Source organism: Apus apus, chromosome 1, assembly GCF_020740795.1.
Source record: "Apus apus isolate bApuApu2 chromosome 1, bApuApu2.pri.cur, whole genome shotgun sequence".
Lineage (NCBI taxonomy): Eukaryota > Metazoa > Chordata > Aves > Apodiformes > Apodidae > Apus > Apus apus.
The window spans coordinates 24,242,639-24,256,141 of NC_067282.1; the positions used below are offsets into that span (position 1 = coordinate 24,242,639).

The 13,503-nt window shown below is 40.1% G+C and overlaps 1 protein-coding gene across 2 annotated transcripts in view; it reads left to right on the plus strand.

Annotated features, from left to right (window-relative positions):
• The first annotated feature begins 521 nt into the window (after positions 1-521).
• The window catches only part of NBEA (neurobeachin), a 476,649-nt gene continuing 463,667 nt past the window's right edge, over positions 522-13,503 (plus strand). Inside the window, exon 1 of one of the 2 annotated variants that reach the window (XM_051608523.1) lies at positions 522-955. In XM_051608523.1, the coding sequence (XP_051464483.1) occupies positions 674-955 (282 nt within the window). In that variant the 5' untranslated portion in view covers positions 522-673. The remainder of the gene's footprint in view (positions 956-13,503) is intronic. The other variant, XM_051608522.1, reaches the window with a different exon arrangement.

Here is a 13,503-nt window from a genome sequence, read left to right on the forward strand (position 1 = left end):
GGCCCTGGGCCGGGGGGCGGCCCCGCGCCGAAGCGGGCGGGCACCACCCTGTCACTTCAGGCGGCGTTGCGTAATCTCCCGGAGCGGGTGGGCACCGGCCCGCGGCGCCGTGCGGCACCCGGGCAGGAGACGGCGGCTCCGCGCCTCGGTGCGGCGCCTCAAGCCGCCGCGGTGGCAGCGCGGCCCCGTGCACCTGCTCACCTGTCTCCCGGCCGACTGGGGGGGCCCGGCCCGGCCACTCCCCCTCGACGGGCTCGGCGCAGGCGCCCTAGCGGCTACCGCAGGCAGGGGGCGGCAACATGGCGGCGTGAGCGGCGGCGGGTTCGGCTCCACAACAACAGCGGCAGCAGCGACCGCTCGCGCCGCCGTCAGCTCCGCGCGCCGCTCGCCTCCGCCGGGCCGGGCCGGGCCGGGCCGGGCTGGGCCGTGCTTGGCGGCGCCCGCTCCTCCCGCCCCGCGGGGAGGCGGCCCCGGCTGAGCAGTCTTCGGCTAACGGGGCATCGGCGCCCATAATAATCCCTCATTATAGCGGAGCGGGGGAGCGGCTCCTGGGACGGTGCCTGCGCCTCGGGCCGGCTCCCTGCGGCCCCGCCGGGTGCGACTGCGGTGGATGCGCGGCAGGGCCCGGCCGGGCGAGGAGGCGGCGGCAGGTGCCGGTAACGGCAAGGGGTAAATGGCGAGCGAGAAGCCGGTGTCGGGGCCGGACCCGCAGCCCGCGGGACTCATCTCCGTCGGGGCCGGCGGTGGAGGCGGAGGCGGTGGCAGCGGCAGCAGCAGCGTCGCCGTGATGGGGGAGCTGAGGGCGTCGGGCTCCGGGTCCGTGGTGCTCCCCGCCGGGATGATTAACCCGTCGGTGCCGATCCGCAATATTCGGATGAAATTCGCCGTCCTCATCGGACTCATCCAGGTCGGGGAGGTCAGCAACCGGGACATCGTGGAGACGGTGCTGAACCTGGTAAGCGGCCGGGCACCCCGCCCCGGTGACGCCCTGGCGGGCAGGGGGGCGCTGGGCACCGGCCGGCGCAGCCCACCTCCTCCCGAGGCGTCTCCCTGCACCCCCCGCCCCTGTGCAACCCGACAGGGACCTTCATTTTCCCAGCCCCTGTGTCCCTCCAACACGTACGGCCCTTCTCCAACCATCTTTCCTTCCCAAACTCCTCTTGTTCCTCTCTCGTTAATCCCGCGACCTGCTCGTCTCATCGTGGTGCGCGTGACAGAAGCCCCCTCAGCGCTCCCTAAACTCCACGCAGGACCCTTCCTAGTACAGACAGGCCACTCTTCCCCTTCCCCGTGCCTCCCCCTTCCTGCAGAGTGTGAAATTCACAATGTAAGAAATAAGGAGATTAAATAATTCTCAGTTTCGAGTTCTCGACGCAGCCCTATAACCTGGTGGCTTCCTCATTGGAAGATGAGTGGCATGAACGTAGTATCTGGTTTTAATTGAAAAAGATTTTAAAAAGCATCAGGAGCTTGTACCCTTTCTTAGTGGCTGAAACATGAAAGGTTTAACCCTGGTAGCTCAGAGCTAGTTTAGTGTTTTATGTAGAGGAAAGGTGAGGAGGAGGGAGATTTTTGCAAGGATTTGAAACGCTTTAATATCTGTAATAAAGAGTTAGTTATATTGCAGTGTTGTATCGGGTTGCTCGTGTCTCTGCCATGCTTTCCAAAACACATTCTTGTCTGCAAAGTAAGCACTGTTGCTAATTTTGTTTAAGGTCTGTTAAGGTTTGTATAAGGTCTGCATTGCAAAACAGTATTGTACGTTGCTAAATAGCTTGAAACAAGAAGATGCTAAAATGTAGCTCCTTAGTCATCTGCTCACTTCATGGAGTGAAAGAGTTACTGCAGGACTGTATGACTTAATGTTTTTGCGCTACCTACACCAAAGCCTGAGGAATCTACAGAAGCCAAACGAGTGGATCTAAAAATGAATCACTTTCAATTACGTGCAATTTGGTGCTGCTCCTGAATGCAAGATTTGCTGCAGCAAAGCTTTTGAATCAGTTCAGTCAATGAAATATCCTAAATTTTTGCATGTAAAATTGGATAGAAAAATGACTACTCAAAACTGAATGGCATTTAATCGAAACTGCCTTTGTTTCAAATGAGTTTCATGTTTCTAAGGTCCACTTATTTTATACAAAGTCATGTAAAGAATGTATTTTGTTTAAAACACTTTAAAAGGATGCATTCTTCTGTTTGACAGTTATTTGTGTTTGACCTAGCACAGACTGAATGGAAAAGCTGCAGCATGCGGGGAAAGACATGGTTTGGTCAGATCATATAAATATTTATGGCTTATCTGAACACACAGGGTTAAAGCCCTAGTAGTTTTGTGAATATGTCAAAGCAGTGATCTGGTATATTTCCTACTCCTTACAACAAACTGTTTGACACTTAACTGAAATGAGATTCGTAAATATTTTTGTTTTCTTTCATGCAACTCTGGTACAAGTCGCCATAACTTTACTGGATTATTACCCATTCATTTAAAAGTGACACTTGAAATAAGGGAATAACGTACAATTATTTTGTTAACTGGCTTTGTATAGTTTATGACAGATACAAATAGATTTAATTTTTTCCAGGTTTTCTTTCTTTCTTCTTTCATTCTTCTTACAGATATTTAAGCTTATTTTTAATTCTGGCAGTTAATGCATCAGCAAGTGAACTAATGCTGGATTGTCTTTAGGGGGGGAGGTTAGGGTGTCTTTTGGTGTTTGTGTTGAGGACATACAGTGCTTGCCTAGGATCTACCTACTAATTAGTTCCACTTGCTGAAAACTATTCTTATATTTAAAAATAAACATAAGAATGTTTAACAGTGCACTCAGCTTTGGGAGACATGAATGTGAACTACTTGGGAGTCTGCTGCAGTAGCGATGCATTCTGGATCAGTCATTGCTTAACAGATGGGCTCTGATATACGATAGTCAGTATTCCCACAGCAGAGAGAGGTTATATTGTGTCTGCAAATCTTTTTCTTCTCAGTGCTGTGAATGTCTCAAACTTACACTTGTATTTAATTTACTTGCATGTGAAACAAACACGGTGAATATGGCAGATATAAAGTAAAGCTGATAGCATACCCCTAAACTACTAAACATTTTTTCATTCTGTATTAGGATTTAAATAGCAACTTTAAATAAAATGCAGTTTTGTGTTTTAGAAACATTCTTTGAGGGGTGGGTGTGAACTTGATTTGCCTCTTTTGTTTTGATTTTTTTGTTTTCCTTCAGCCTTTACCTTTACTGTTTCTGAATGACTTTTGATTCAAGTGTGATAATGAGTGGGCAATACAAACTGATCTCAATTTATTGTGTCAGTTACTCCTGTTAAGTCTCTGTTAGAAATATGACCTATACTATACTATACTGGGTCTATAAGCCACTTGGTATTCTTGGTATTAGCGTTTTACTATTGGAATTCTGTGACTTCTGTCATTACTGGAGAGAATCAGAAGTTAAAGGTTGAGATAATGTTTTGTTTTCTTATCTGAGATTACTTCTTTTCTATGTAAAACTTAACTAAGGGTTTTCATTCTTCCTGGAAGAATTTCATTCTTCCGTAGAAGCAGCAGCAAATGTCAGACAAAACTTTGGTTTTGTTTGCCCTTGTAATGGAAATTACACTCTTCTTTCCTGTTATGTTTTCTTCTAAGGGTTTCTTTTGGACAGTTCTTGCCTTTAAATATCTAATATGTTGCTGGATTTTCAGCTTTGCTAAATTTTGACTTTCAGCTCAGACAGTATTTTGTTCTTGGGTATGCTTATGCTGTTTATGGGACTAGTGGTTTCTCCTGATTCTTTTTTAAGTGACACTTCTTTTTCTCTGAACTTACTGTGTGGTCAGAGTTCTGTTATACTAGTGAATTTGTTTAATGGAGTATCACTTGGTAGAGTTTCTAATATTGTTTGTGTTATTTTTAATTGGTTAGCATTACAGTGGAAGACATAATGGAGAAAGGGTTCAGCCCTTATATGCCAATGCCTATGAACTAGTTAAGAGTTATCCATAAAAAAAAACCAACAAATTGTAGTGTTAATACTGTGAAGGTTAATACTGTGAATTCCCAGGTTCAGCATGCTCTCCCTGAGATACATGTTCACTGACCCTTGTGTATGGCAAAGCACCAAACTGGAAAAGGCTTTCCTTGCTAACAGCGTAATCCTCTAACTGCTCTTGGTGATTTCTCTTTGGGTGTATTTTGACACCAGTTCTGTGCTTCTGTTAATGAGGAGGCCTTTCCCCTTTGAGTAGCTCTGTTAGTCTTCTTAAAGTAGAAGAAGGATGATGTTACTGCTAAGATAGATGTGCTAGTGGTTTTTCACCATAGTTCCTTTGGTTCTTGATACCATTTTGTACTTACATGTTAGACTGATGTTTAAAATAAAGTAGCGTCCTGTGTGCTCCAGCAAATGTGATATTGAGGTGGAAGTGAGTCAGTCAGTCAATCTGTATTCTTCCACTCCTAATATATTTTTGTTTCATTTGTTTCTTAGTTCAAAATTTCCACACATGGCTTTAATTAGTTTGTCTATAATATATCTCCAATGGCCTTTCCTTTCATTATTTTTAGTGACTTGCTTCCCTAATTCTTTGCTTTTCCAGTATTTTAATGGTCTTGGGAGTTTTTTCCTTCAGTTTATGTCTTGAACTGTCTCTTGTCTGGCCAGTTTTCATCAAATGTGACTACGTAAATTGCATTATTTCTTAGCTTTTAGAAAGCTTTCTCTCTTCCAGTTTGAATTTCCTAGAATTTTTTATTTTGAGTTTTTTAGTGCTGATTCTATGATAGAAAGAAATGAAGGAGGTGAACAGGAATCCAACTGATACTGAAGAATTGTGACTGGTGCTGACACATGCTGCTTGTTTTGCCCTATGCATCTTGAACAGATGATGTGATGCAGATTTGAACAGATTCCAATCTGATGCCGGTGTAGCTGACCAGAGTTCTCCTTATGCTATCTGGAAAGCTTTTATAGATGTTTTGTCAGGCTAGAGAGTTCTTATAAGAAGTGGGTCAAACACTAGGCATAGTTCAAAAAGTCTCCTGCTGTTCTTGTTGACTACAGCCCACGCATCTGCCCAGCTTTTCTAATTTTCTTGGCTGTTCCATCCTGCTTCAATGTTAGTCACCCATCACAAGAGGTAAGCCGTTTTTTAGTGCTTTGTCACATTGTGCACTTGCAGTAGTGGCGTTTGCAGCTTCAGAGCAAGTGGGTTGGATTATGTGAGAGATCCTTCTTGCCCTACAGGCTTTCTGTAGTAGCAATCATGAGTTAAAATGTACAGGGAAGCATATGAAAGAAAGATTTTTTTCCTTTGGTACTTCTTTTCTTCAGACATTGGTTGAAGGTTTCCTTGAGGTAAAGTTGTCTTTTGATATTTGAGCCCTTTGAATCCATGTATAGTTTTGGTTGCTGCAAGCAACTGTGCTGTGGCACAGTTCTACTCTTGTGTGGAGAGGAAGAATCACTTTTGTTCACTGCATGCAGTTGCTGTGAAAGTGTGGGCTTTGTGAGCTTTAGGTTTTGTCATGTGACTTCTCTTCTTGTAAAAGTAGCTTTGCAGGCTTGAGAATCTTACTTCATTTTCTTGGTGGAAGCCTTCCTATTTTCGTTGTATAATTCTCTGCTGATGGATAGTATTATTCCCAAAAAAAGTGGATTTGGGGGGATTTTTGAAGTTTCTGTTGGTTGTATTTTTTCTTCTTTTTTTTTTTTTGGGGGGGGGGGGCGTGGCGAGGGAGGTGGTGGTGTGTGTGTTGGGTGTGTATGTCTTGTTTCAAACAGTCCTTGGCCAAGGTACTGTGTATCCCACTGGTGCCTTTTTATCATGCTCATATTATCTCCCTACTAAGTTATATCTGGAAGTTACCATAGAAGCTACCAGAGCTGTATGAAAAGAGCAGTGTCCAATGCAAGACTTTGTGATAGCATTCCATGAGCAGTTACTGAAAAGTACTGTAGCTGTTGTAATTATCTAGAACTTTGATGGAAAGCTTTGTTTTGGTTGCAGAAAATCTTTGAATGACTGAATGTTCACTAAGGTATAACTAAACCCCGAACTTTTTTCACTTAATTTCTTTTAGTATAACTGCATTTGGCGTGTTTATCTGATCTTTGACAGTAGGTATTAATGGATAGGAACTTTTTTCACTCCTTGTGTCAGTCGTGAAGCACTAGTGATATCTCAGCAGGAGACTTGGAATCTGCTGTGGTTCTGGTATGATGGGTTGTTACATTTCTATAGGTGATAACTTTTAACAATCTCTCTTGGTGAGCATATCACTGACTATTCCTTACTGCTTAATTCTGAGGAGCTATTTTCTTCTTAGCTTTAAATCTTAGTTGTCCTTAGAGGATTCAGTTCATGGATTATAAGGGAGGTGAGTACCTGAGGCTTTTAAAATTATTTTTGTCACACCGAAGTAATGAAGTTCTGAGACTTCAGTCCAATCTTGGACCTTTCCCCGTGCTCCCACTGAGACCCTACCTGTGTTTTCTCCTTTTGCATCAAGCAAAAGGTTAGCACCTTTCCCTTTCAAGATGATATTTTTACAAAATTGTGACCTGATTTCCCATTTAAACCATGTGTTTTACAGGACAAAGCGTTTAGCAGTGTGCTCAGTTATACACTAATCTTTCTCTCTCCTCTGCACTTTCCCACACTCTCCTCTCTGCTCCTTGGCTTTCAGATGAGTACTCAAAGGGGTAGAAATCAAGAGGCATAGTGGGCATAGTTCATTATTTTCATGAGATTGACATCTAGGAGGCTGGGCTGTAGTTTTTTCTTTTACGATAATGCTTTTTGGTGTTTCTACTTCCACTTTTCAGATATGTGAATCACTGTCTATATTACATCATTAGCAAAAACACGAAAAAAGAACACCCAAAAAACTGCATAATCATCTTTTAAGTCCTACAGAAGCATTTGTTGCCTTCTCTCATCATCTTGAATTTAGTCAAAGTGGAATGAAATCTGTGACTGGGTTAGTACCAAAAAACATTTTTATATCCTAATAAATACCACGTATGGTATTAACACAGCTGTGTTAATTTAGTAAGCTATCTAAGCTATTTTAAATCAATCTCTTAATCTTACCTGTTCAATAAAACAGTGCAATACCAAGTATCTTAGATCTCAGTAAATCTGACTTTTCAAATCAACTTGTGTTCTCCTGTTATTACAGCATTTTGTAGTACTTAACAGAGAACAGCATCATTGCATCTACCTCATTAGTTTGTCTTGCATGTGCCTGGTGGCCAAAGGGTCAGTGTAGTAGTCTGTGTTTATATTGATGAAGTTGCCTTTATTTTGTGATGGAATTAGATTCTTAATTACCATTCATATTTTTTTAAAATGCTTCATTGTGGAGTTTTATTAATTCTTACATCGACAGAATGGTTAAGCTTTCTTTAAGTCTGAATCAAATTTAGAAGTTCTTATAATCGGAGGCAGCAGATCTTTTGAAACATCAGTTTTGAATTTGATTGTTTGCCTCCAACATCTTGCTTGAAAAAGTTTGACTTGGATGTACTGTGAATGATACGATGTTCAATATGTAACACTGAGCATAAAGATAATGAACAATTAAAAATAAAAAGATATTATATGGGGAGAGTTACATATTACTTCCTTAATGATAGAAATATCTGTTTCAACTATAGGATTATGATTTCAGCTATTTGAACTGTAGTTTCATAACTTTAATTCAGGAAAATTGTTAATGACAATAATCTCTAAGAGAAAAGTTATTTGTTATTTCCAGTAAAGAAGCACTTCAACTTCTGATCAGCCGATTGACTCTCTGCTAAAATTTGCATTCTGGTAATTTTCATGGTTTAGAGTTTGCTCTACTCTTGAATTACATGGAAAATTATTATAATCATTAAATAAGTCCTAAGTAGTTTTGGTGTTATTGAGATTTATACAAGTGTTGTTGATTCATTTATTTTCGTGCGACTCTATAATAGTACTGCCCTCCTTTAATTTAAAATTGGGTTGCATCAGTGAAATTGTTCCAACATAACAATTCACTGAAAGCTTGCAGAAATGTGAATACTGCTTGCTGTATTCAGGAGCTTACAAATGCTTGATTTCTATATTTGGAAAATTGTGTTTCTTTTGCTGCACTTCTGTTTACAATTGGAAGCCTTTCTTAACCATGCAGAATAGGTATCAGGTTTTTGAATTATCTGAAAGTGAGATAGGACAAGATGTTACAAGTGAAATTGTTGTTCATATCATACTTTTTGATACCTGATGGTGTTTGTAGTACTGAGACGTTGTAGATAGAAGGATGGAAAATAATAATAATCTGAGTCGAGACTTCTAAACCAACTCCAGTACTAGCAATATATCATTTTAATCAGTTTTACATGATCTCACTTTGTTTTTTTGTCTTCTAAGTCTTCATATTCTGTGACAAATACTCAAATTACATAAAATTTGCTAACTTTTATTGACTTCTGATTGCTTGTTTCAGAGCCACTGTAACATGGGTTTTTTTGTGCTTTTATTGTTTACAAAATATTTTTTTTATATATATTTATGAACACAAATTTGAATTGGAAGCGTGTCCTTTGATTCACAAAGGAGACTGCACAAACCTGCTGAAGCAAAGACTCTTTCCTACTGCAGAATTATGGAAAACAGTAAAATGTGCTTTCATTAAATACAGAATAGTAACGATCAAATACATGTTCGGGATCGTAATGAACTGACTGCTTCCAATTCTGTGCTCCCCAGTTCAAGAGAGACAGGGAACTACTAGAGGGAGTCCAGTGGAGGGCAACAAAGATAACTGGGGGACTGGAGCATCTCTCTTACAAGGAAAGGCTGAGAGAGCTGGGACTCTTTAGCCTGGAGAAGAGAAGGCTGAGGGGAGACCTTATTAATGCCTACAAGTATTTAAATGGTGGGTGCAAGGAGGATGGAGCCAGACTCTTTTCAGTAGTTTCCAGTGACCGGACAAGAGGCAACAGGCACAAGCTGGAACACAGAAAGTTCCATTTACATATGAGGAAAAACTTACTTATGGTGAGGGTGACAGAGCCCTGGGACAGGCTGTCCGGGGAAGTTGTGGAGTCCCCTTCTCTGAAGATATTCAAGACCTGCCTGGATGCAGTCCTGAGTAATGTGCTCTGGGGAATCCTGCTGTAACAGGGGAGCTGGACTAGATGATCTCTAGAGGTCCCTTCCAGCTCTGACAATTCCATGATTCTGTGACTGAAGCCAGGCACTGTCTTGGATTGCTCATGTCTTGACTGATCAGAGTTAGGTCTTACTCTTCAGCAATACTTTGTGTAGCTCACTGCATTCAAAAATTATTTCTTGATTTAATTGTGGGCTAAACATCTTCCAATGTCACTTTTAGTGTTAATAACCTTCAATTAAAAAAACAAAACACAAAAACCAAAAAACCCCTTAAAAAGCCCAAACCAAACAAAACCCAAAACAAACCCCCCCAAACCCCCCCAAAAACAAAAAAACCCCCAACCTCCCAAAAACAAAAGCCAAAAAAAAACCCACAAAACACAGAAAAGAAGATTACTTTGAAATCAGGGGAGCATTCGTACTTAAAGTTGAATTTATGTTTTTTAGGTAGCAGAATGGGTAAGCTGTCTGCCCCTTCCAATAGGACATGTACATCAGAACGTAGCCACAGAATTTTGTTGGCTCCAATTATATAGCATCTCCATAATGTGAGCAAATGCATGTGGAGTGGGAAAGGGTAAAGCCCTACAAATGTAAAAGAGGTCTTGAAAAGTACAATTTGAACCAGTGTATTGGAGAATGTTATGCTGGGAAAATGAGCTTCCCAGTGGTCTGGCCACTTTCAGTGTTTTCTTTAGAGATTGAGATGTCCAAGGAAAGCCATTGTTGTAAACTTGGTGTTTACATGTCTTAACAGAATTGTTTGCCTAAGCATGTTCCTCCATGACATAGAGTTGCCAAAAAATTAGTATCAGCACCCTCTCTTTTCCTTCTGTTACTCCAGTGAAATACATTGTCTGGTTTGGTAGAAGGTGAGATGTGTGATACTTGTGAGTCATCTGGGGCTCGTGGCTACTTGGCTGTTAGTATTCATATGCTAATTAGCTGAAACTTACAGAAACGTTTATGTAAGACTACATTTGAATGAATAAGGTATTCCAAGCAAGATGCTCAAGAGGTGGGAGCTACTTCATTTTTCTAGTTCTTCTCCCCTAAAGAGATTTGTGGAGCTCCTGTCCCATGTTTTAGTCTCTGGGGTTCCAAAAATCTTCTCTTTCTTTTTTTCTTGTGTCTTCAGCTATGGCCTGTATACCTCCAAATGACCTGCAGAGGTCTTCTGGGTTTTGTTTTGTTTTATGCAGCTCTTAGGTGGTATGAAAAGCATTCTTATCTACTTGGTTTCTCATAGTAATGAGAAACCTTGTAGCCTCCATTGTGTATTTTGATATCCTAGAGGCTGTTATATGAATGCAGGAATAGATTTACAGAAAAAGCCTGTTAGAGTGCTTCTGCTATCCAAGAATGAACTAAGTCCATCTGAAGAGTACCTGCAAGATAGTGTCATAGGCTCATACACAACACACTTATTTTCTTTTCCTCTCATCAAAATAATGTTAATGGTTGTACCTCACCATTCTTATCTTTGACACTAACACAAAAACATCCTCCTGAAACTTCATTCTCAGAGCACTTTCATAAACTAGCAGAATCAAAGAAATTTCAAAGGTAGAACAGTTGAGGATGGAAGGGACCTCTGGAGGTCTCTTGACAAAAATGTGTGCTCAAAATAAGGTCAACTAGAGCAAGTTGCTCAGGGACTTGTCTGGGTGCGGTTTAGATATTTCTAAGGATGGAGCCTCCCATGTCAAATTTTTACTTAGGTGTAAGTGGAATTTCCTGTGCCCTTTATCATTCGTCCTGTTATTGTGTGCCACTGAGTCTAGCTCCCTTGTCTCTACTCCCTGCTCACCCTTCTTCCACTATAAATACACATACACATTTATAAGATCTCTTCAAACCTTCTCTTTTTCAAGGCTAACTAATCCCAGCTCTCTTCTGCCTTTCTTTGTATGTCAAATGTTCCAATCTCTTAATCATTCACACATTTAGATCTTTATTCTCCTTATGCAGATAATAGTATGCCCTTTCCAAAAAGTTGGAAGTGGAGTCTGGGAAGCCTTTTAGTTATAGCAACCCTTTTCCTAATCTCACAGTGTGAACTGAACTATCTACCACAAATAATGCAGTCAATATTGCTATGCCTAACCCAGCAAAGGACAATTTGCACCACACGTAGCCAAGAAAGAAAACAGACCTCTGTGAGCCATGGCAGCAAGTGTTGGCTTTTCATCTGTTGTGCCTGCTTGTTTGTAGAAAACCTTGGATGGAACACAAAAATTCAAGTGTTTAGTCAGTTCTGCAAATCAGTTACAGTAGTGGGTAAGCTTTATTTTGTGGATTTCTGTAAAATAAAATGTAGTACATTTGATACTGTGCTGAAAATATGTATGGTTAATATTAATGGCTTAATACTGAGTTAATGAAACTTTGTGGCTCTTAATGTATACTATAAATACTACCCTCTTCAACGAATTGACATGAACTGAAATTAAACTAGAAGAGCTATTACCATCATCTTCAAAGTTATTGATGCTTGATAACAGAAGGAAAAGTATTGAGTATAGAACCAAAGCTGTTGAAATTCTTTATTGAGTTTGTTGAAAATAATAGATGCATGACTTGATATATAGTCTAATATTTATAAATGAAATGTTCAATATGACTTTATGTGCGTAGAACTATATGTAACTTAGAAACTGTAATATATTAAGCAGAGGTGATTGTTAGATGATTTTTGTAGTTTGTGTTTGTCCTGATTTGATGTTTCAAAGGGAAATAAATAATTCTTGTGTTCATAGTAACACATGATGTAGAACAATAAATGCATTGTGACTGGAACAATGTATAGGCTTAGTCACTGAGAGGAAGACAGGCTTTGATAGTTGATTTTGTACAGTATTTGACATTTTAAAGGTGCTGCTTACTGAGGAACAGTTGATACTGTCTTCAAAACAGACTGTTCTTCAGTGAAGAAGCTGATAGTTACAAGTGTATCCTAAAACCCAGATGCAGGTTATTCCCAGTTATTACAGTTATGATAATTCCCCTTATTACTAGTATAAATGTTTTTTATAACGTGGGAAAACTAGTTATAGTAAAATAGCTTATGTGATTTATTTTTTTTTTTATAAAAAGGGGTTACATTTTATTTAAGAACAAATTTGGATCTATTTGCTCTGTAGCACAGCTTGGTTCAGCTAAAATATATTTTTCAAGTCTTTAATCCTTTTTCTTCCTTTAAGGTGTAGTTTACTAAGCAAGCTATCACTTTTTCAGAAACCCAGCTGTTCAAACTGATGCAAATACTTATAAAACATGTATTAAGAGCCTTTGGTGTAACTGTAAGCAACAATGAAAAGGAAGGGTGGGAAAGGGGAAACAGAGGTCTCAACTGAATGAGGCTAAACCATGTAAGCCTTATAGCTTTTAGGCTGTCAAAGCTGGTACTTCTCCAGTTTGTTCTTAAAAGTATCAGCACACAAAAAAAAAAAAAAAGGAAAAAAAAAAAAGGAAAGTTAATTGTTTAGGTGAAGTTCAGCTATTACAAGATGATACTGCTGAATGGAAGGTTTACATTTTAAAAAACTCTTCAACAGTGTGAGTGGAAAACCCCAAGTATGACAGGTTATCTTTCCTCAGTGATACGGTGTCTGCCTGGATTTACAGAGACCTTGCAATTACTTGTTACAATGTTTTATTAATTTTTGAAGTGTTTGAGGGAATTACCACCATCTATTAATTCCAGAGTCTAAGCCCACATGTGGGCTTCCAAATGCTTTAAGTGTTGAATTTTTTAAGAAATCCTTCTCTTTAAACATAAAGCATTTAAGAAGTTTTGGGGTGTAAATTGAATATACTTTTGTTTTTTTTAATAGTCCAGCTTTAAGATGTTTCATCATTTGTCACAGCTTTGGTTTGTGATTCCAGCCTGTTTTCTGAAGTTAGAATGGTTGCAAATACTTGTAAGTGGGCTCTGCTCTTGTACTTCTTGTAATGTAACTTTCTGTTCAATTTACTTTAAAACAATCAAGCTCTGTTTTAGGCAAAACCTACTTCACCCTGAAAAGAAAGCAGCACGTATAGAGAGATAAATCCTAAATATGTCTTGTACTAAAACTTGATATTATCCAGATGTGCAGAAAAAACAGTAAGAAACTTGAAGTGTTGATACAATATAAATCCTTTCTGGAGATTAGAGGAATTTTAGCACCACCTTGTTTGAATTATTATTTCAGAATTCCTCTTTCATATGATCCCTGTGGAGCTACAGTAGATTGTAGGGCTTCCTCTGTAAGGAAGCTGGTTAAGCAACCCAGGCTAAACTGGTGTCAGCCCATTAGCTAGGCATTATGTTTTCTTAAGTCTGTCCATGGTCATGTT